General features: G+C 35.3%; 1 protein-coding gene across 4 annotated transcripts in view; it reads left to right on the top strand.

Annotated features, from left to right (window-relative positions):
- The window catches only part of Evi5 (ecotropic viral integration site 5), a 207,220-nt gene that overhangs the window by 55,108 nt on the left and 128,172 nt on the right, over positions 1 to 23,940 (top strand). For 3 of the 4 annotated variants that reach the window (XM_071618052.1, XM_071618051.1, XM_027935259.2), the window contains exons 3-9: positions 6,081 to 6,270; positions 7,511 to 7,735; positions 8,595 to 8,669; positions 18,135 to 18,260; positions 20,495 to 20,638; positions 21,718 to 21,807; positions 21,905 to 22,002. In XM_071618052.1, the coding sequence (XP_071474153.1) occupies positions 6,081 to 6,270; positions 7,511 to 7,735; positions 8,595 to 8,669; positions 18,135 to 18,260; positions 20,495 to 20,638; positions 21,718 to 21,807; positions 21,905 to 22,002 (948 nt within the window). The remainder of the gene's footprint in view (positions 1 to 6,080; positions 6,271 to 7,510; positions 7,736 to 8,594; positions 8,670 to 18,134; positions 18,261 to 20,494; positions 20,639 to 21,717; positions 21,808 to 21,904; positions 22,003 to 23,940) is intronic. The other variant, XM_071618050.1, reaches the window with a different exon arrangement.

The following is a 23,940-nucleotide window of genomic DNA, read 5'->3' as shown; positions in this document are numbered from 1 at the left end:
GAGTAAGAAGTCTGGGGATGTAGTTCAGTGTTAAAAAAACCCCTGCGTTCAATACCTAGTTACACCCCCCCCCCACCACCAAAAAAGAAAAGAAAAGAAAAGCACCATAGCTATACTACCAAAAGCACTATAAAGACTTTAATGCAATTCCTATTAAAATCTCAGAAATAGAAAAAGCAGTCATAAAATTTATCGAAAAAATAGGAGACCCAGAATAGCCAAAGCAGTCCTTAGAGAAGCAGGGGGCATCACAATACCAGACCTTAAACTATTCTACAGAGCCGTAGTAACAAAATCCTCATGGTATTAATACCAAAACAGACACATAGAATAGAAAACACAGAGACAAATACAGTTATCTCATACTAGACAAAGGTACCAAAAACATTCATTGAAGAAAATAGAGCCTATTCAACAACTGGTGCTGGAAAAACTGGAAATCCATATGTAGCAAAATGAAATTAAACCCTTAAACTCAACTCAAAGTGAATCAAGGAGTTAGGCATTAGACGAGAGACCCTACACCATCTAGAAGAAAAAGTGGGCCCAAATCTTTACCATGTTAGCTTAGGAACTGACTTCCTTAACAAAACTCCTAAAGCACAAGAAGTAAAATCAAGAATGAATAATAAGATGGCCAGCTGTCCCACTCCTTGGTTTATACTCAGAGGACTTAAAATCAGAATGTTACAATGATGCAGCCATGCCAATGTTTATAGCAGCTCAACTTGAAATGGCTAAACTATGGAACCAACCTACGTGCCCTTCAGCAGATGAATAAAGAAAACGTGGGGTGTGTTTGTGTGTGTGTGCACACAATGGAATATTAGCCATTAAGAAGAATGAAATTATAGCCTTTGAAGGTAAATGGATGGAACTGGAGAATATCATGCTAATAAGCCAGTCCCCCCAAACCAAAGGTCGAATGTTTTCTCTGATATGCAGATGCTAATTCACAGTAAGGTGGGGAGCTAGGGAAAAATAGAGGTACTTTGGATTAGTCAGATGAGAGTGAAGAGAGGGGAGAGGGTATGTGGGGATAGGAAGGATAGTAGAATGAATCAGACATTATTACCCTATGTACTTATGTGATTACATGACCGGTATGATTCTACATCATGTACAACCAGAAGAATGAGAAGTTATATTCCATTTATGTATGATGTATCAAAATGCATTCTATTATCACTAATTAAAACAAATGAAAAAAAATCCAAACTAAAACCCCTACCCTGAAAACTCATCTGCTTTGTCAAATTCAGTTGAATTATATTTGCTTTTTAAGTAATCTGCTTTAAAAAACAAAACCACCATATTAAAAACCAAAGCTACCACATCTGTTTTTGGGTTAGTATGTTACATATCATATTTAAGAAAAATTACCACAGTATTAATTTGTATAACACTCAAACTTCTGATCAGAAGGTAATCACAATTTTAAAAGCGTAGATTTTTCAAATTGGCTTGTATTTTTAAAAAATATTTATTTATTTTTGGTTGGACACAATATCTTTATTTTATTATTTATTTTTATGTGGTGCTGAGGATTGAACCCAGGGCCTCACATGTGCTAGGTGAGCGCTCTACCGCTGAGCCACAACCCCAGCCCCTGTATTTTTTAATAAGTAAGAAATACAAACTATAGTTATTTTTACAGAGTAACACAGATGAATGAATAATGTGTTAATTCAGAGTCCAGTCTCTAAATGAGAAGAGTGAAACAGAAAGGCTTAGTTTTTCAGTGTATAGTTTGAGCTCTGGGCATGGTGGCACATGCCTGAAATCCCAGAGGCTCTAGAGGGTGAGGCAGGAGTAGGAGGATTGCAAGTTCAAAGCCAGCCTTAGCAACTTAATCCTAAGCAACTTAGACCCTGTCTCTAAATAAAATATAAAATGAGCTGGGGATATGGCTCAGTGGTTAAGTGCCCCTGGGTTAAATCCTCAGTTAAAAAAAAAAAAAGAATTGAATTTCAAATGTATATACATGTGTATAACCATAATGCCTATTAAAACTTAGAAAATTTCTGTAATCTTAGAAAATTCCCATCATCCCAGAGAATTTCTTTCTAGCAACCTCAGTCTTGTAGAACTTCTTTTCTGATTTTTGATTTGCATTTCCCTGATGAGTAGTGTTACTGAACATCTTTCATGTGCTCATTGGCCATTTGTGTATCTTCTTCTTTTTTAAAATTTTTATTTTATTTCTTTAGTGGTTGATAGAACTTTATTCATTTATTTTTTATTTATATGTTGTACTGAGAAACGAACCCAATGCCTCACACATGTTAGGCAAGTGCGCTACCACTGAGCCCCAGCCCTAGCCCCATTTTTGTGTATCTTCTTAGGAGAAATATATTTTCAAATCTTTTGTTCATTTTTTTAATTGAGTATTTTTTAATGATTTGTTAAGAGTTCTTCCTATATCTAAATACAAGTTCTTTATAGTTTGCAAATATTTTATCCCCTTTAGTGGGTGGTCTTTTCACTTTCTTGAGATTAGCTAGTAAATTACAAAATGTTTTTATTTTGTCAAATTCCACTTCTTTTTTTTTTTTTTTTTTAATCTTGACACTTATGCTTTTAGAGTCATGTCTAAGAAGGCTTTTCCTATTTCAAAGTTATGAGGATGTACACCTGTATTTTCTTCTATACTATGTTTTTGAACTTTATATAAATAAACTCATATCATGCGTACTTTTTTGCACCATTCTTCTTTCATTCAGGCTAATGTCTATAAGATTCATTCATGTTGATACATTTATCTCCAGTTTGTTTCTTTGTCTTATGGAGAAGTATTGGCAATGAATGGATATATCATAAATTGACAGTTTATTTTTCTGGACATTTGTGTTGTTTCTGTCTTTTGGCTATTATGAATAAAATATCTGAACTTGGAACTGCAAGTTTTTTTTGTTTTTATATATATAATTTGTGTGTGTGTGTGTGTGTGTGTGTGTGTGTATTCACACTTACTGGGCCATATGGAAGCAAATTTTAACTTTATAAGGAATTGACAAACAGTTTTTCAAAGTGATTATATGATTTTATATTTTTTATACTGATTTATGAGAGTTATATTAGCTCCCATCCTGCCAACATTTGTTTGGTATGATGTCTTTTTTTAGAATTAGAGCCATACCAGTGTGTGGTTTTAACTTGGATTTCTCTAAAGACTAAATAGTTAACTTCGGGGCTTATTAGTCATTTGATTATCTTGTTTTAGAAAGTGTTGGTAAAATCCCTCACCAATTATTGAAAGTGTGGTGTTTACCTTTTTATAAATTTTAAGAGCCCTTCTTAAGAATATTTAGAATATACGATATAAATAAGTTTTGTCAGATAAATATACTGAGAATATTTTTTCTTGGTCTATGGCTTGTTGTTTCATTTTCTTTGTTTTTTTTAATTGTACCTTTATTTTATCTATTTATTTTTATGTGTTGCTGAGGATAGAACTAGGGCCTCACGTGTGCTAGCCAGGTGCTCTAACCACTGGGCTACAACTTCAGCCCTGGTTTTTTATTTTGTTAATGGAATCATTTGAAGTGCAGATTTTTGTGAAGTCTAATTATTTAATCAACTTTTTTTTTAATGATTAGTATCTCCTTGTGTCTCATTAACAAATTTCTTCCAATCTCAAGGTTGTGAAGAGGTTTTCTGTATATTTTCTTTTAGAGGGCTTTTAGTTTTAGTTTTTGTATTTAGGCTTATCATCCATTTTGAATAGTATTTGTATATGTGATGTGAGATAAGGCAAGGGTAACATCCTTAAATAATGTAATGTCTTTATTTGGAATAATATTTCATTTGTAAGTATCATGGGATATGTTATTTCAGTGTTCTTTGAAGGTAAATTGCTTAGCTAACTTCTGTAACCCACCTATGAGTTCACTTGGCATTTCTGTTTATCCAGATAGTTACAGCTCAGCAATCTCTGAAACCCTTTATGTACTCCAAAAGTCTTCCAATTAGGCATTTTTAAAATCTGTACATCTATTATACCTCAAACTTAGGTTTAAGTTAGTATCATAATTTCCTTTGAACTGTGTGTGTCCCAAATGATGATGGTAATGCGGTTTAACTATTTGGCGTATACCAAACATATAGCCAAGTGAAATGAAGAACTTAGGTCCAGATATTTCAGTGATTTTTTTTTTCTCTACTTCATTTAGAAATCTTTAGAAACATAAAGAAAATTACTTAGTCATACTAATTTTTCCGTAAGAAAAATTATGGAATTTCTGAAATAATATATATGGAAAACAGTGTTTAAAGCAAATAAAAATATAGTAATTGATGCTTAATTTGGCTGTAATACATTTTTATGTTTCTAGCAGTAGTTAGGAAATTTTATTTAAATTATCATTGCCATGAAAATATATTAAAATTCTCCTAAATAAGGAGAGAATTTATTTTATATTTGTATATTTTTTTAATATTTATTTTTTAGGTGTAGATGGATACAACACAGTGCCTTTATTTTTATGTGGTGCTAAGGATCGAACCCAGATCCCTCCTGTGCTAGGCGAGCGCTCTACTGCTGAGCCACAATCCCAGCCCCTATTGTGGTATTTTTTAATATGACATCTAAAACTTGGAAGTTTTTCAAACTTTTTAAACTGGGATTATAATTTTCAGTTTAATAAAGAGTTAATGTACTTTTTTTCTTTTTCTTTTTTGAGGTGTTGGGGATCCAACACAGGGCCTAATGCAGGCTAGGCAAGTGCTCCATCACTGAGCCATAGCCTCAGTCCACTACTTAATATCTTTTGTACTGAGCTAAATAATTTAAGGAATATAAGCGTGTAGATCCTCCAAGGGTGGTTCTATAACTGCAAAATAGGATTTGACTCGTGTTTTCGCTCTCTCAGTTTTTCTATTTCATAAATTAGTATTGCAAGCATTTTTTTGTACCTTAAGCATATGCCTTTCTGAAGGAGGTACTGGAATTGAGTGGTAGGTAGCCATGTTAAAAAACAAATAGATATTTTAGGACCCTTATTATTTGAATTATTTATAATCTACATCTTTATAGTTATAAAGCCACATTTCCAGCCTTCCTTTTTGTATCCTGTGCATATGTAAAGAAAAGATGAGTTATGAGTTATGAGTGATGAGTTATGGACTGTATCTTTGAAATTACCTTAATGCATCTTTCTTTAGAGAAGAGAGCTAAAACAAGGTTAGATACTCAAAAGACTGCTGGGGTATTAAGAGCAACGAGATTCCAGTTTCATTGTGGAAGCCTAGTGATGAATAGCAACTATTGACTAGAGTTTGGGAAGACAGTAAGGATTGTGGAGATTGGGTGAAATCCCTCTTCATCCTTAAAGGAAGAAGCTCCTACTTAGTGTATCCTGTTTTTACTGTGCGGGAATATGGACCTGATTCTGATTTCTATTTCCTTTTCAAGAAATATAGTTAAAAATAGGCTGTATGTATATACTTTTTTTTTTTTTAGGCAGATTAGGTATGAATATGTGAAACAAATGAAAAAAGAGACTTGGCTAATTTCTGTGGCTCTGATTACTTTTCTTAAAACCTTGGTCATATTGTAAAACATGAAAGGATTAGTAATTCCATAAAATTTCTTGTACTTCTCCCAAGCATTATTTTTTTCCTTGAAGCCTACCCAACCACTTTTTACATTAGATTTACCCTAATTTGATTTTTTAAAAAAGATTATCTCTCACTACTTTGTTCAGATGCTCTCAAATTCCTGGGCTCAAATTATCCTTTTTCTTCAGCATCCTATGTAGCTGGGACTATAGGCACCTGCCACTGTGCCTGGTTCTCTAATTTGAATTTTTAATGGAAATGAAAGTAAATTACAATGAGACTAATTGCACAAAATATTTAACATTATTTGCTGTTTCAAATTTTGAAACTCCTGTACCTAGGTAAGAAAAAGATAGTGATTATTTTATTGATATCAACCAAAAATTATTGAAATCATGTACATTATTAAAATTATCTTAAAACAATGGTTAAATCATGGTAGTCAAACTCTAAGTATCATCACTCCTTCACCTAATATCACTGTGAGATGAGATATTCACCAATTTTTAATTATGTTTTAGATTATTAGAGACGGATAGTAAGTCTTTAAGATCTGTAAATGGGTCAAGAAGAAATAGTGGCTCCTCTCTTGTATCAAGTTCATCAGCCTCCAGTAATCTCAGCCACCTTGAAGAAGATTCTTGGATTCTTTGGGGAAGAATTGTTAATGAATGGGAAGATGTGCGCAAAAAGAAGGAAAAACAAGTTAAGGTATTCATGTTTTTTATTGAAGTTTTTTTCTCTCACCCCAAAGGGGTATCAGGTATGGATTATTAGAGAATTAGAAAAAAAATCAGATTTTAGTGATTTCCAAGCTCTGTATAGTGAAGAAATCTGCTTTTTATGTTTTCATTTATTTGTGTTTCATGGAATTTTTTAAAAGTATTCACTGAAAATTTTATTATGTCATGTACATTGTCATATAATTTATAGATACTATGTTATTCAGTTCTCTTAAAACACTGCAAGAAAAGTAGCCTTTAAAATCCCATTAATAATCCCATTTTACAGTAGAGAGACTGGGGCTTAGCAAGTTTGACTAAGTATCACTAGACAGTGGGTGGCAATACTAGGACCCTAGCCAGGCTCTTATTTTAAGTGATTTCAACACTAAAATAAGATAATTGGAAATCATAGTGTAAACTATGTATCATTACTTTAATATTTAAATACCATTTTCATATTTTCTTAGCTCAAAGGAGTAATTTTGTTCCCCCAAATATTCCAATTCTTCATGGAATTTTTACATGTAGGTATCAGTTGTTATAGAGGTGCTGAAAATAGAAATATATAGCTGAAAATTTTTTAGAAGTTAAATTCTCTAATTTTATTATAATTTTTGTACTTGGAATTGAACCCAGGACTTCATGCATAAGCAATCTATCACTAATCTAAACCTCTGGCCCCTTTTATTTTATTTTGAGACAAGATCTCCTTAAGTTGCCCTGGTTGGCCTCAAAGTTGTGATAATCCTGTGTCAGTTTCTCAAGTAGCTGGGATTACAGGTGTGTGCCCATGTCCAGCCAAATTCTCTCATTTTATAGATGCAGAAATGAAGTTGTGACATCATGCATTCTTGAATTATCAGTATTTTTCTTTTCTGCTTTCAATAGCAGTTCTAAATGTGATGGGTATGATGCCATCATTCATAGCTCTACAGGCTGTCAAGTCCTAAATAATTTTAGAGGCAGAATTGTTGGTGAAATGGCCAGAATTTATGCATGGCTTTGTAGCACATCCTCTCCCCATAACCAGAAAAGGATATACCCAAGAGCAAAATCTTATCCTTGGTTAAAAAGTTTCCCAGTTTATTTTAAAACCAGCTTCGTGAATTGATAAAAATTTCCACTCTACTCCAACCATCCCTCACCCACCAAATAAGTCTTCTTTGGCTTGCAAATGTGAGACTTATTAAATAATTCAGATTTAAAATTTTACTTTTCTTTTTTAGGAACTTGTTCGTAAAGGAATACCCCACCATTTTAGAGCAATAGTTTGGCAACTTTTATGCAGTGCACAAAGTATGCCAATTAAGGATCAGTATTCAGAACTCCTGAAAATGACCTCACCTTGTGAAAAACTGATCCGGAGGGACATTGCTAGAACTTATCCTGAACATAATTTTTTTAAGGAAAAAGATAGCCTTGGACAGGAGGTTCTATTCAATGTGATGAAGGTAAGTTCTGTTTGTTCATTTTTTAAATGAAATGAATTCTCAAAAAGTTGAAATTATACATTTCCCATGATAAAGCATGAAATTCCACATAATCAGTTGCTTTGGCAACAAAACTGATTTTAGCATAATTTCTACTGTAACGTTGCTGCTACATTTCTGTTTAACTTAGACAACTTATTAGAAAATTCATCACATTAGTTGAAAATTCATTCACATTACTTGACAGGAAATAAAGTAACATATTAATAATTACTCCAACCTACTCATAGAGAGATCCTTTATGAAAATGGACAGTTCACTTTATGTGAGGTTCATAGTCTAGGATTCAGGTTTCTCCCAACATGGCTGCATTCATGTCAGCAAATTTTTCTGTTTGCAGTGGCTTGAATTGTTAAGGGTTCTTAATAAAGATTTTACCTAATTTTTTTCTTCAACATTGCCTTTTCCCTTCCCTTAGATTCTTTTTATTCCAGCTATCTTTACGAAACACTGGATTTCTTGTTAAATCATTTTAATTTTGCTTAAGCTTTATCATAACCCTACTCTAATTTTATCTTAATCAGATACAACTTTTAGTTGATTTTAAAGCTCTGTTACCTTACTGAGTACACATTCCTTTTTTTCCTTCATCCTTAGCAGCTATTGCTTTCTAATTGGAAATTGTCAAATGAAAATTTTATGTAATAAAACATTTGCTCTTAAAATATTTATAGGATAACATCTACAACAAGTAAACAAGATTTTTTTCTTTAAAAAAAATTGACTTTTAATCAACTCTTTCGCCAATTTCAGGTTTTGGGAGAAGGAAGGTCTAATATACCATGTCAAAATATTTTGAACACCATATTTTACTTTTTAGGCATATTCTTTAGTGGATCGTGAGGTTGGTTACTGTCAAGGAAGTGCTTTTATAGTTGGATTATTGCTTATGCAGGTAAGTTAATACAAGTATTAAATGTCTAATTAAGTTCTTTATTAAGGTTGGATTGGAGGGTTTAAAAAGCATTATTTTTATTAAGTATAAGTGAATATTCAGTTTTTTTCCCTAAAGTCTAATTTGAATAATAATATTTTAGTTTGTACTTTGAAAGATGAAAATTGTTGAAATGATATATAATAGTGTCTTTCATCAAATGATATATTTTAAGGGTGTTTTAAAAAAATCTTTATTTATTTTATTTATTTTTTATGTGGTGCTGAGGATCAAACCCAGTACCTCACAAGTGCAAGGCAAGCGCTCTACCACTGAGCTATAACCCCAGCCCCTCAAATGATATTTTAACAAATTTTTCTTTTTTGTGGTGCTAGGGATTGCCTACTCTGTACCCTTTGACCCATATGCCCCACCCCTGAACTTCTTGATGCATATAGTTATACCATAATGTTCTACCAAAACCTGTATCTACTTTTAAGTCTTGTCAACATTTAATGGGGAGTAAGGATATGAATAAAATGATGACATGAAGCTCTTATCTATGTTGTTTGACATCTTTGAAAATTTATATAGCAATTTTATATATCATGGACCCGCAGTCTTATTATGCATATCTTGCCAAAAGCTCTAAAATAGTGTTACTCAGCTACTTTTACTGTTCCAGGGATATAGCATTGACAGTGACTTATTTGGGGATGGGTTTGGATGGGATATTTTCAGAATTTAGGGGCGGGACGATCGTAACCTTGAGAAGAAATGGCATAATAGTGTTATCTCTTTAGCTTTTTTGGTATATATTTATTTCATTTATTTATTTTTAAGATATCCATCTTTACTCTTTACTCCTGGGAAGGAACTTTGGAGATAACTTGATTTGAATCATGTAGGCTGCATTTTGCATCTCAGTTCTACAGTAGATCTATGAACTTGGGATAGATTATTTAATATCTGAATCTTAATTAAATAATATTATCTATGTTCAGATTCTTCATGAGGGTCATATGAAATATTATATATAGAAGTCCTGCTTGGTGTTTGGCATTTAGAAGACATGCAGTAAAGGTTCAATGACTTGCCCCAGATCACACATCTTAATAGATAGAAGCAGAGCAGGAGTAAGAAGTTCTTTTTTCCTGATACTTTAATTTTCTAACTCTTTAATTTACCTGATTTTTAAAGCTTTGTGTCAGAAATGTACACACACACACACACACACACACACACAGACCCTACCTCATTCTCTCTCAGGCTGTGTATTGAACACAGGGTCTTGTGCATACTAAGCATATGTTCTACTACATCATGCTACTTCCAGCTCTCCATATGTCTTTTCTGAGTAGCATAAACCTGGTGTCTGAGATACTAAGTTGACAATCAAATTGACTTATTTGTATTTTGTATTATAACATAAAAACTGATTCTAGTGATTATTACAGAATATTTGTCCATTTCTAGGTGAAACTTAGTTATAATTAATATAATACAAAACTAGGCATGTTAATGTTGAGGGTGTAGATGTTTCACAAAGTTGTGACTGTCTTCATTTGTAACTGGTCAATATTGGTAGATCTTTCACCATTGAACTCAACCATCCTTATCCTTTTGCTTTTATATCAGCTCCAGAGTAATCCTTTATTATCTGAACATAAGTAATATTATTTAATTAAGATTCTGAGGTTAAATAATATAGCCCAAGTTCGTAGATCTACTGAAGAACTGAGATGCAAAGCCTAGTTTACACAATTCAAATCAAGTTATCTCCAAGGTTCCTTTCCAGGAGTAAACTTCTGAGACTAAAGAATAAGGGAGACGTCTTAAAAATAAATAAATGAAATAAATATGTATCAATAAAGCTAAAGAAATAACACTATTATGCCATTTCTTTTCAAGGTTATGATCATCCTGCCCCATTTCTAATCCTTTAGTAGTCATCTCTATTGAGTGTCTACAGAGCAATTTTCCCCTACTTGAGGTCTGAGTGTCAAAAGAGCTGCCTAGCTCTTTAGGAGCCCTAAGGAGCTAACCACACTTTCCTTCAAGGTGCTGAAGACAATGGTGATAGTGATATGAGAATCAGCACCACAATTGAAGTCATCAGTGGCGTTTTAGCTGTTTTTGTCAGTGGCAGGCAGTGTGCCACCACAACAATAATCTCTTAATAGCCCAGGGCCACGAGGTAAAAAGTGTGGTGGATCCAGATTGAAAACCCCCCCTCTTTGATTCTAAAGTTTATGCTTTTATATTTCTAGTATGTAGTGTTTCCCACAACTTCAGTATAGCAGTGTAACTCAAGAGAGTCTGATAAAATTTATAAAGTTAGTACAGGTGTAAAAGTGGTTTAAAGTGCTAGATATATTTTTTGTGTTTATCTTAACACTCTTGTAAAATTAGGTATATTATACGCGTTAGACCTTTGCAAAAGACATGTTATCTTATCAGCTCAATCATAGAGAAAGTATGCAGCACCACATTGCTCTAGGACTCTGTTGTCATGATTTCTTTCTAATGGAAAGGAATGACTAAAAAACAGCTGGGTGGTGATTCTTCATATTTATAAATGTCACGGAGTCTCATATTTTTTCATTTTGTCACAGGACCCAGTGATACTTTTTTCTACCTCCTTTTGCTCTTTTGTCAAATCATCCTACCTTATGTTTAAAATATCACCATTTAAAAAAATCAAAAAACTCTCTCCCAGTTCTCATATCAGTGCTCTTTCAAAGGGGAGAGGGAATGAAGGTTTTTGGAACATCAGAAGGGAAGAGACTCTTCTTGTAAGAGATAAAAGGGAGATTAATTGATTCATTCCTACTATGATTGGACCAAGGGGTGAGGAGAAGGTGTATCACAACACATGACTAAACTGGTCAGGGTCACTCCAAGTGAATTTGGGCTGACTAAATAAAGACACAGATATAGAAAGTACCTTTTTGGGTTCAGTGACCACTCCTTAGCCACATCTCCCACAAGTGAGGGTGGGGGGAGAGGGGGAGGGGGGCAAGGCAAGCAAGAAAGAGAGGGAACATGCCTCGAACCTGGGTTTCATTGGGGAGAAGCCATTCAAATGAGGCAAGGAGTCAGGTTTCATGATGAGTCTAGCTTCATGATGTCTTTCTGTCAGCAGATTGACTGACATCTTGGAAGGTCATGCCCATCTCATGTGCTTTGTGGGGATCATAGGAAGAACAAGTGAAAAGGACACATATGTCGCCAGCCCAAACAGAGAGAGAGGCAATGTCAGTCCAGTCCACTTATGTGTTCAGTGCTCATAGTACACACACGCATAGCCCATGGCTGGCTCACCACAAAGGTGGAAAGAGGAAGGTATGATAGGAAATGAGAAATAGAGATTAGAGATCATATCATGTAGAATCTTGTAAGGATTTTGGCTTTTATTGAGGATATGGGGAACTATCAGAGTTTTTGAGCAGTAGAATGTAATGTTCTAATCATGCCTTGAAAGTGTCACTGGCATTGTTTTGTATAAAGAATGGACCACTGGAAAGGAAGTACAAGGAAGACAGCAAAGTGACCATTTAGAAAGTATTTGTAACAGTTCAGATGGTAGACTACTCTCTTTGTGGTGGTTTGGGCTAGGTGTTGCTGGTAAGAATAGATTGATTCTGGAAATTGAATATAGAACCAGTAAAATTTGCTGATAGACTGGTTGTAGAGTCAGGAAGGAAAAAGGCAGTGATGACCCCTAAGGGTTTTGAGCAGAAATTTGTTGTATCCAGGAATGGCAGGGTAGGAAATTAGATGAGCAGTTTGAAATATATGTTGGACTCCAAATGAGATGTTAAATGAGCAATTGGAACTACAGGACAGGATTTGGGGAAAGGTCCAGGATAATAGATACAAGGGACCAGAGGCTGTAAAAATGGTTACAGATGCAAGTGGGGTGATAGAAGGGAAAGTTCTTTTCTTTTTTCTTTTTTAAATATACTTTTTAGTTGTAGACATAGTACCTTTATTTATTTATTTATTTATTTTTATGTGATGCTGAGGCTCAAACCTAGTACCTTACACATGCTAGCCAAGTGCTCTACCACTGAGAGCTACAACTCCAGCATTGTCTTCTGATTACTTACTTACTTTCTTTTTTTTTTTTTGGGGGGGGGGTACTGGGGATTGAACTTGGGGGCACTTAACCACTGAACCACGTCCCCAGACCTTTTTTGTATTTTATTTTGAGATATGATCTCACTGAGTTGCTTAGAGCTCACTAAGTTGCTGAGGCTGGCTTTGGATTCACGGTCCTCCTGTCTCAGCCTCTGGAGCTACTGGGATTACAGGCGTGCACCACCATGCCTGGATAAATTTTTGTTTTTATTTTTTCCCAGCCACTTTGTGCTATTTAGATACAGGTATGGAGTTGAATTTATATAAGAAGGAAGTTTTTCCAGTTGGAATTATAACAGAGATGAAAAAAAGTAATTATGGATTTAAGCAAGTGAATAAATATAATAAAATATTAGCAAAGTGAGCACAGCAGAGTTGGAATAGGAAGAAGGAAGTATAGCCTGACAAGGTCAATAAATTGTTAAGCTCTCTAGCTCTCTCTCTCTCTCTCTCTCTCACACACACACACACACACACACACACACACTTGTTTTAATAACTTTATTTATTTATTTTTATGTAATGCTGAGGATCAAACTCAGGACCTTGCACATGCTAGGCGAGCACTCTACCGCTGAGCCACAACCCCAGCCCCAAGTACTTTATATTAGTCTTCATTGCAACCCTGTGAAATAAGTGCTATTATTTTACCCATTTGATAGGTGGTGAAACAGAGCAACAGAGAGATCAAATAATTTGTTCAAGATCACATAGCTATTAAAGTGGAGAAAATAAGATTTCTATTAAATGAAGAAACTGAGATTTCAACCTTTGCCATGACTTTAGAGCTTGAGCTAGTAACTGCCTGCCAGGCTTATTGGAGGAAAGGAAGTCAAAGATCCACTAGGCCAGGGAAGTGATCTTCATGAAAATGACAAGGGATATCAAGCTCCTTGATCCATTTTGAATTAACTTTTGTGCATGGCGAGAGAAAGGGATTCAGTTTCATTTTGTTGCATATGGATTTCCAGTTTTCCCAGCACCATTTGTTGAAGATGCTATCCTTCCTCCATTGCATGCTTTTAGCCCCTTTATCAAATATAAGATAGTTGTAGTTTTGTGGATTGGTTTCTGTGTCCTCTATTCTGTACCATTGGTCCACCCGCCTGTTTTGGTACCAGTACCATGCTGTTTTTGTTACTATTGCTCTGTAGTATAGTTTGAAGTCTGGTATCGCTATACCGCCTGATTCACACTTCCTGCTTAGCATTGTTTTTGCTATTCTGGGTCTTTTATTTTTCCATATGAATTTCATGATTGCTTTCTCTATTTCTACAAGAAATGCCGTTGGGATTTTGATTGGCATTGCATTAAACCTATAGAGAACTTTTGGTAATATCGCCATTTTGATGATGTTAGTTCTGCCTATCCATGAACAGGGTATATTTTTCCATCTTCTAAGATCTTCTTCTATTTCTCTCTTTAGGGTTCTGTAGTTTTCATTGTATAAGTCTTTCACCTCTTTTGTTAGGTTGATTCCCAACGCCGTCTGATAGAAGAAAAAGTTGGCTACGATCTGCATTCGGTGGGGTCGGGCTCCAAATTCCTCAATAGGACACCCATAGCACAAAAGTTAATAACTAGAATCAACAAATGGGACTTACTCAAACTAAAAAGTTTTTTCTCAGCAAAAGAAACAATAAGAGAGGTAAATAGGGAGCCTACACCCTGGGAACAAATCTTTACTCCTCACACTTCAGATAGAGCCCTAATATCCAGAGTATACAAAGAACTCAAAAAATTAGACAATAAGAGAACAAACAACCCAATCAACAAATGGGCCAAGGACCTGAACAGACACTTCTCAGAGGAGGACATACAGTCAATCAACAAGTACATGAAAAAATGCTCAACATCTCTAGCTGTCAGAGAAATGCAAATCAAAACCACCCTAAGATACCATCTCACTCCAGTAAGATTGGCAGCCATTATGAAGTCAAACAACAACAAGTGCTGGCGAGGATGTGGGGAAAAGGGTACACTTGTACATTGCTGGTGGGACTGCAGATTGGTGCAGCCAATTTGGAAAGCAGTATGGAGATTTCTTGGAAAGCTGGGAATGGAGCCACCATTTGACCCAGCTATTCCCCTTCTTGGTCTATTCCCTAAAGACCTAAAAAGAGCATGCTACAGGGACACTGCTACATCGATGTTCATAGCAGCACAGTTCACAATAGCAAGACTGTGGAACCAACCTAGATGCCCTTCAATAGACGAATGGATAAAAAAAATGTGGCATTTATACACAATGGAGTATTATTCTGCATTAAAAAATGACAAAATCATAGAATTTACAGGGAAATGGATGGCATTAGAGCAGATTATGCTAAGTGAAGCTAGCCAATCCCTAAAAAACAAATGCCAAATGTCTTCTTTGATATAAGGAGAGTAACTAAGATCAGAGTAGGGACGAAGAGCAGGAGAAGAAGATTAACATTTAACAGGGATGAGAGGTGGGAGGGAAAGGGAGAGAGAAGGGAAATTGCATGGTAATGGAAGGAGATCCTCAGGGTTATACAGTGGAGGGGGTAGAGAGAGAGGAGGGGAGGGGAGGGGAGCGGTGGGGAGGGGGGAGGGTGGAGGATGGGAAAGGCAGCGGAGCACCACAGACACTAGTATGGCAATATGTAAATCAATGGATGTGTAACTGATGTGATTCTGCAATCTGTGTATGGGGTGAAGGTGGGAGTTCATAACCCACTTGAATCAAAGTGTGGAATATGATATGTCAAGAAATTTGTAATGTTTTGAACAACCCACAATAAAAAATTAAAAAATTAAAAAAAAAATGACAAGGGAGTTGTGGGGAGGGTGGCCCAGAACTTTGTAGATGCTCGGGTGGGGTGGGGTGGGAGCCTTAATGGGTCAAATCTGTTAGCATGTGTTTCAGAGAACAGAGAAGGTTAATGTTGTGGAAATGGCTGTGAGGTGAAAGGAGGAACATATGTCTTACCTAACCCCTTGCTCCTTCTGATACTGTGGCAGAGAAAATAACCACCCTGGGGGAGAGCCAGATTTTTAGCTAAAGGAAGGGAAGAATATTTGCAAAAGAGATTGAGGGTATAGGTAGAAGATTGGAAATGGGGTCAGATTAGGGGAACAATAGAATTATATACGATTAAAAGTTCTGGAATCTTGGGCTTCTTGTAGTGACTGACATCAATCAATGATGCTGTAGAGCTTGATGAGATTAATAGGGATGGTCTCCAGGGCAGAATCGTGGCTGTGTTGGCAGGAAGGAAGAAAGTATGTGTGGGTTTTATCAAAGGCAATTTGATTTCTATCCATGGCTATGTCAAGGCAGAAAAAGTATATTGTTAGTTGCAACATCTTCAATAAGTTGAATGCCTAGAGATTCTTCAGGTTGTTCTCTTTGAAACACACTGGTATAATGTGAGTGAATGAGAGAATTAGCAAATTTTATATTATTTTGAGAAAGATGGCTTAACAATTTGCATAATGTTATTACCTAAATAGTTTGAATGTCTTTGTAACTTCTTAAAGATTTCACACACATCTTCTTTGATATGATTTCTTAGTTAATTACAATCAAAATGTTTAATTGATAGTTTTAAACTCCAATTATAGATAATTTGAAAACTAATTTCATAAGTTCTTTAAACATTTATGTTATATAACTTCTCAGAATTCTCAGGGCTTTCCATTTCACTTAAGGTCAAATTCAGAAATCATACAATGGTCTCTAAAACCTTTGATGTTATTTCTTCTCCATAATCTAACCTGCACTCAAAATGACTTCTTCATTGTTGTTGTTTTGCTGTACTGTGATTGAACCCAGTGGCTCTCTACTACTGAGCTGTATCCTGAGCCCTTTTTATTTTATTTTGAGACAGGTCATGCTAAGTTGCCCAGGCTGCTCTTGAACATGCAATCCTTCTATCTCAGTTTTTTTTTTAATATTTATTTTTTAGTTGTAGTTGGACATAATACCTTTATTTTAATTATTTATTTTTATGTGGTGCTGAGGATTGAACCTGGTGCCTCACATGTGCCAGGTGAGCACTCTACTGCTGAGCCACAACCCCAGCCCCAGTTTTTTTTTTTTAAAGCAATATAAGTTTAATCTGATCACATTATTTTCTCATTCTTTAATTTGGCATCTGCCAAGTACTACTACTACTTCTTTTTTTTTTAATATTCTTTAGTTGTCAATGGGTCTTTATTTCATTTATTTATATGTGGTGCTGAGAATTGAACCTAGTGCCTCACACATGCTAGGCAAGCGCTCTACCACTGAGCCAAACCCAAGCCCCCCAAGTACTTCTTGTATAGATTTTACTTTCTTGAAGTAATAACTAATCTTGAAGTTACTACTAAAATAGTTACTACTAACTTAGTTACTACTAAACTAGAAGTTTCCTGTTTGCAATTTTGTGAGTATGCTGACCTGACTCCCTCTCAGGGCTGTTGTTCTCTTCTGTCTTCTGGGACTATTTTTACCTCAGATTCTCCCCTCACTTTCTTCAGCATTTTTCTCAAATGTTCCCTTATCAAGGGACCTTCCCTGTCCTACAAAAATATTAATGTGTCTCCTCAACATTCCCTCTTACCTACTATATTTCAATTTCATTCATTGCCATTTGACAAATATATGAATTAATTTATTACATGTGTTGTTTTTTTCCCCCTACTATAAAGTTCAGGCTCCTTGAGAGTAGATATTATGTGGTGTTTTTGTTTGTTGGTTTGGTGTTTGGGATTTAACCCAGGTGCACTTAGCTACTGAACTACATCCCCAGCCCTTTTTATTTTAAGGCAGGGCCTTGCTGAGTTGCTGTGGCTGGCTTCGAACTTGCAATCCTGCTGCCTCAGCCTTCCAAGTTGCTGGGATTATGGACATTCACCAACACAATCAGTTGAGATTATGTTTTTTTTTGTTCATTGGTAGATCCTCAGAAAAAGAAAAGTATCCAACTCTAAATGAATATTTTTGGTTGAATTAATGAATTAGGCCATTTAAAGCAGTTAGTCTTAAAGGTTAAAAGACTTCTTTAACTTTACATTCTTAGAATGAGAACTTAGGACATCCTGATTTTTTTAAAAAAAATCCTGTGTCTTTCTTTTTTAAATATCTTTATTTTATTTTTATGTGGTGTTGAGGATCGAACCCAGCACCTCGCGCATGCCAGGCGAGCACGCTACCGCTTGAGCCACATCTTCAGCCCAGGACATCCTGATTTTTACTAATCTGTTGCTCTTGAGTGCAATATGTAGCCTCTCAAAACAGTGTTTATGATTGGATGGGTACTTGTTTTAAATATAATTTGATTTATTTGTGCATCATAGAATATTAACCTGTGTTACTTTCTTCTACTAATGCAGATGCCAGAAGAAGAAGCTTTCTGTGTATTTGTTAAATTAATGCAAGATTATAGACTTCGTGAACTTTTTAAACCAAGTATGGCAGAATTGGGCCTTTGTATGTACCAGTTTGAGTGCATGATACAGGTAAAAGTACAATTTTATGTTTGTTATCATCTCTGAGTGACATCTTTACAAATTCAATGTTAAAAGCATTAAAACAATTGAAAAAAATCAGTCCTTTTAACTGATAGGTAAATTACAGTTTGAAACTGGATAGCAGAGGCATTCTACCACTGAGCTATAGCCCTAACCCTTTTTACTTGTTATTTTGAGATATAGGGTCTTGTGGTTTGCCCAGGTTTACCTCAAATTTATAAACTTCCTGCCTCAACCTCCCAATTAGATGGGATTACAGGTGTGCATCACTATGCCTGGCTTCCAGTTTTTTTGAAATAGAGTTGACAAAAAAGCAACTATGTACCCACCAACAAGCTTAAATGAATACAAACATTGCATCACATGGACACTCAATAGTATCTGAGATAGGATGGGTATTTGGTTTAAATTAATTTGGCTATAATTTAGTTTTATTATTAATAAGTCAAATGTTATAGATATCCCCAAAGTTTCAACTCTGCATCCTTTCCCCCTTCATCCCTTCTCAGATAGTATCTATCATTCTGAATGTGTCAATTTCTACATCTCAGCTTTTCTTTAAAAAAAACAAAAACAAAACCACATCCCATTTTTATTGATAAACAATGTTAGGATACATTTTGACATGATCATAAAAACATTGAATATAAATTGTTGTAATTCAGTCCCCAGCATTTTCCCCCTTTCCCTCTATTCCCATCTCTCTACTCTGTTGGTCTTTCTGCAATTATATTTTTTAAATTAATATATTATAGATATATTTGATGTTGGGATTCACTGTGATATATTCATATATATATATATATATGTGTGTGTGTGTGTGTATATGAAAATTTGTCCAAATTCAGACTACTGTTCTTCCCCTATCCTGTTCCTTCTTCTTTCCCCTCAATGACCTTCTTCTACTCTACAAATTTTTCCTCTCTTTTTAAAATTTTTTTAATTTTTATTTTTTAAAGAGAGAGGAGAGGGGGGGGGATTTTTAAATTTATTTTTCAGTTTTCGGTGGACACAACACCTTTTTATTTTATTTTTATATGGTGCTGAGGATCAAACCCAGCACCCCACGCATGCCAGGCGAGCGCGTTACCGCTTGAGCCACATCCCCAGCCCTTTTTCCTTTCTTTTGATGAAATTATCTCTCCTTCCCCCCCACCCTTTCTCTCCCTTCCCTTTACTGCCCTATTTTGGATATCAGAGAAAACATTCAACCTTTGACTTTTTGGATTGGCTTATTTAACTTAACATGATAGTCTCCAGATCCATCCATTTACCAGCAGATGTCGTAATTTCATTCCTTTATTTATTTTAATCAGTTGTATATGACAGCAGAATGCTCTTCAATTAATTTTACACAAATGGAGCACAATTTTTCACGTCTTTGGTTGTACACAAAATAGGGTCACACCATTTGTGCAATCATACATGTACCTAGGATAACGATGACTATCTCATTCCACAGTCTTCCCCTCTCCTACCTCCCCTTTGGCCAATCCAAAGTTCCTCCACTCATTCTAACCCCTCTCCCCCCCATTATGGTTTAGCATCCACTTATCAGAGAAAACATTTAGCCTTTGGGTTTTGGGGATTGGCTTACTTTGCTTAGCATGATATTTTCTAATTCCATCCATTTACCTGCAAATGCCATAATTTTATTCTCTTTTATTGCTGAGTAATATTCCATTATATATATATGCCACAGTTTCTTTATCCATTCATCTTTTGAAGGGCATCTAGGTTGGTTCCACAGTTTGGCTATTGTGAATTGTGCTGCTATAAACATTGATGTGGCTGCATCACTGAGTCCTTTGGATATAGACTCAATGAGTGGGATAGCTGGGTCAAATGGTGGTTCCATTCCAAGTTTTCCAAGGAATCTCCATACTGCTTTCCAGACTGGCTGCACCAATTTGCAGTCCCACTAGCAATATATGAGTGTATCTTTTCCCCCACATCCTCTCCAACACTTATTGTTGTCTGTATTCTTGATAACTGCCATTCTGACTGGAGTGAGATTAAACTTTAGAGTAGTTTTGATTTGCATTTCTGTAATTACTAGACATCTCAGCTTTTTCACATTATGCTTGACCTGATCTTTGTGTGTGGTATAGGTTAATCTTTTATATAAACTAAACTAGTATAATCTAGTATAAATACAATAATCTGACTTAAAACACTCAATTTTACTATGTTTTAATTTTACTTTGTTTTCTTCTCTTTAGGAGCATCTTCCAGAGCTCTTTGTACACTTTCAGTCTCAGAGTTTTCATACCTCAATGTATGCATCATCCTGGTTTCTGACTATCTTTCTTACAACTTTTCCATTACCAATTGCAACACGGATATTTGATATCTTTATGTCTGAGGTAAGCTAATTGGCAGACTAGCAGCAAGAGCTGAGCAAAGGAGTCATTGGGTTAATTAGAGCAGGGAAGAAAGGGGAGCAATAAAAGAGCTCATGTGTTCCTTGCTCAACTGCTTCTGTGGATAATCTAATTTAAACCATAATCAGGTGGATCCTGTTACTATCCCTATTTGTTAGATGATAGATGAGAAAACAGAGTTAGAGAAAGGTTAAATAGCTAGTCTGTCTAAGCTGGGTGTGGTAGCACAAAACTATGATCCCAGTGACTTGGGAGGCTAAGGCAGGAGAATCACAAGTTGAAGGCCAGTCTCAGCAACTTAGTGAGGCCCTAAGCAACTTAGAGAGGCCTTGTCTCAAAATAAAAAAATTAGAAAACAAAATAAAATTAGGGGTATCCCCCAATACCAAAAAAAAGTAGCTTGTCTGTAGACCCACACATACATGTATACTAACTAGGTTCAGACAGAGACAGTTAAATTGTGGAATCTACTTTCTTAATCAAACCTGTTTATCACTTCCTAACTGATTTATTGAAAATTAGTGAAAGATAAAATCTACCTTACAGGTAATATTGTTGTAGTGTATCTATTATCCAAACAGCTAGAAATAATTGGTATAATTTTCTTCTATTCTGTGAACATATTGCAAATTGTCTTTTAAGTGTGAGTGACACGTAATGATCCTTTGTCTTCTGTTTTCTGAACCCAAAGTTAATTGTTATTAGTTACATCTTGGCAAGATCAATTTGTATTTCCTATCAAACTACGGTTCAGCCACTGATCTGTTGTAGTTTGCATGTAAATCTCTCCTTACACCTATTTTTGAGAGTAAAGTTTTCTGGGAATGCAGCTCTGCTCATTTATGTGTTGTCTATGTCTGCTTTTGGGCTACAGTGGCAAAGTTGAATAGTTGTGGCAGAGGCCCACCAAGTGTCAAGTATTTGCTGTTTGACTCTTAACTGAAAAGGTTTGCTAGTCCCTGGTTTAGAACACTGAATATTTACTTTAGTATTATTTTGATTTAGTTTTTGTTGATGACAAAGTTAAAACAAATTTGGCTTTATTTATTTTATTTCATCAGGGTTTAGAAATAGTGTTTCGAGTAGGATTAGCACTTCTTCAAATGAATCAGGCAGAATTAATGCAACTTGACATGGAAGGGATGTTACAGGTAAGTCAGTTCATGATTTCTTGTATATCTTTAGATTTAACTATTAATAATAAATGGCACTTAGTGGTTCTTATGTTTTTATTTTACTATATTTTAGCACTTTCAGAAGGTCATTCCACATCAGTTTGATGATAGTGCAGATAAACTAATCCAAGCAGCTTACCAAGTCAAATACAACTCAAAAAAAATGAAAAAGTAAGTATTTTATATTTTCTGTTTTAGTTATAGGAGTTTGTTGAAGCATATAGGATATTTAGTGAAAATGACAAAACATTCTAGTGATAATTACATTTTTCCTCCTTAGATGATAGAACTACATGGTTTTAATTGGTGGTATTAACAGTGGTTTCAATATCAAAGTTAATGTTGGAATGTCACACTAATTTTAATAGTTGTTTATAGGACCTCTTGTACTACCTTTAAACTCCTGTTATTCCTTGTATTTTGACTGGAGTTATGAGCCTGGTACATGTATATGTGTGAATGTACAGTTATTATTAATATTTACTATTATTATTTTGGTGATGGGGATTGAACCCATGGCCTTGTATGTGCTAAGTATGTGCTATACCACTGAACTGCACCTTAGCCTAATGTGCTGTTATTTTAAAACCACTTCAGTGGTGTGGTTCCATTTATTGACATTCTTTTCCCCTCAGTTTGACTCCAAAATGTCACTTAAGTCCATGAGTAGCATAGCCAGAAAGATAGATGATGAATTGAGAATTTAAAATTTTATGTGTTGTATGTTACCTTCTTTATGTGTGTGGTGTGTTTGTTACTTTCTTTTTTTTTTTTTTAGTTGTACATGGGCACAATATATTTATTTATTTTTGTGTGGTACTAAAGATTGAACCCAGTGCCCCACACATGTGAGGCAAGTGCTCTACCACTGAGCTACAGCCCCAGCCCAGGGTATGTTACTTTCTAATGAAGCTTTTTTGGGTATCTATTATAAAAGTTTAAGATAAACATTCTTGGCTCATTTTGGTTTTTTGTTTTTAATAGAAATAGGGTAAGTGTATTAATTAAGAATGATAGCTTTATTCTTCCTGCTTCTAGTACTTAAATGATTTTTAACCTGAGGTCATAGTAGGCATTCTTTTTTTGTGGGGGTCGGATACTGGGGATTGAACTCAGGGGCACTCAACCACTGAGCCACATCCCCAGCTCTTTTTTGTATTTTATTTAGAGACAGGATCTCACTGAGTTGATTAGCACCTTAGCAAAAGCTTTGAACTCTTATACTGATTTTAAGTCCTTTGGGTATAAATCAAGTAGTGGGATAAGTGGGTCAAATGGTGGTTCCATTCCAGGTTTTCTAAGGAATCTCCATGCTGCTTTCCAGAGTGGTTGCACCAATTTTCAGACCCACTAATAATGTGTAAGTGAACCTTTTCCCCCACATCCTTGCCAACATTTATTGTTATTTTTTCTTTTTGATACCAGGAATCAAACTCAGGGACATTCAACCACTGAGCCATATCCCCAGCCCTGCTTAGTGCCTCAGTTTTGCTGAGGCTGGCTTTGAACTTATGATCCTCCTGTCTCAGCCTCCCAAGCCTCTGAGATGAACAGCGTGTGCCACCATGCCCAGCCTTTACTTGTATTCTTGATAACTGTCATTCAGACTGGAGTGAAATGGAATCTCAGTGTAGCTGTGATTTGCATTTTTGTAATTGCTAGAGATGTTTGAACATTTTTCATACATTTTTTGACTGATCGTATTTCACAGTTCCTTAGCCCACTTATTGATTGGGTTATTTTTCTTTTGTGTGTGGGTGTGTGTGTATTAAGTTTTTTTTTTTGAGTTCTTTGTGTATCTTGGAGATGAATGCTCTACCTGAAGTGCTGGTGGTAAAGATTTTCTCCCATTCTATAGACTCTGTTCACGTTGGTTGTTTCCTTTGTGATGAAGAAATTTTTTAGTTTGATACCATTTATTGATTCTTGATTTTACTTCTTACACTTTAGGAGTCTTATTGAGGAAGTCAGTTCCTAAGCTGACATGGTGTAGAGTTGGGCCTGTCTTTTCTTCTGTACCATGTATTTACTATATTCCCTTAGTAATTACTAAATATTTTGAGAAATATAATTTAAGACTGTGTAAACCTTGGTCACTAACTGATCCAC

The sequence above is a fragment of the Marmota flaviventris genome, chromosome 10 (assembly GCF_047511675.1).
Source record: "Marmota flaviventris isolate mMarFla1 chromosome 10, mMarFla1.hap1, whole genome shotgun sequence".
Classification (NCBI taxonomy): Eukaryota; Metazoa; Chordata; class Mammalia; order Rodentia; family Sciuridae; genus Marmota; species Marmota flaviventris.
The sequence above is the reverse complement of the archived record's forward strand: the minus strand, read 5'-3'. Positions and strand labels throughout refer to the sequence as shown.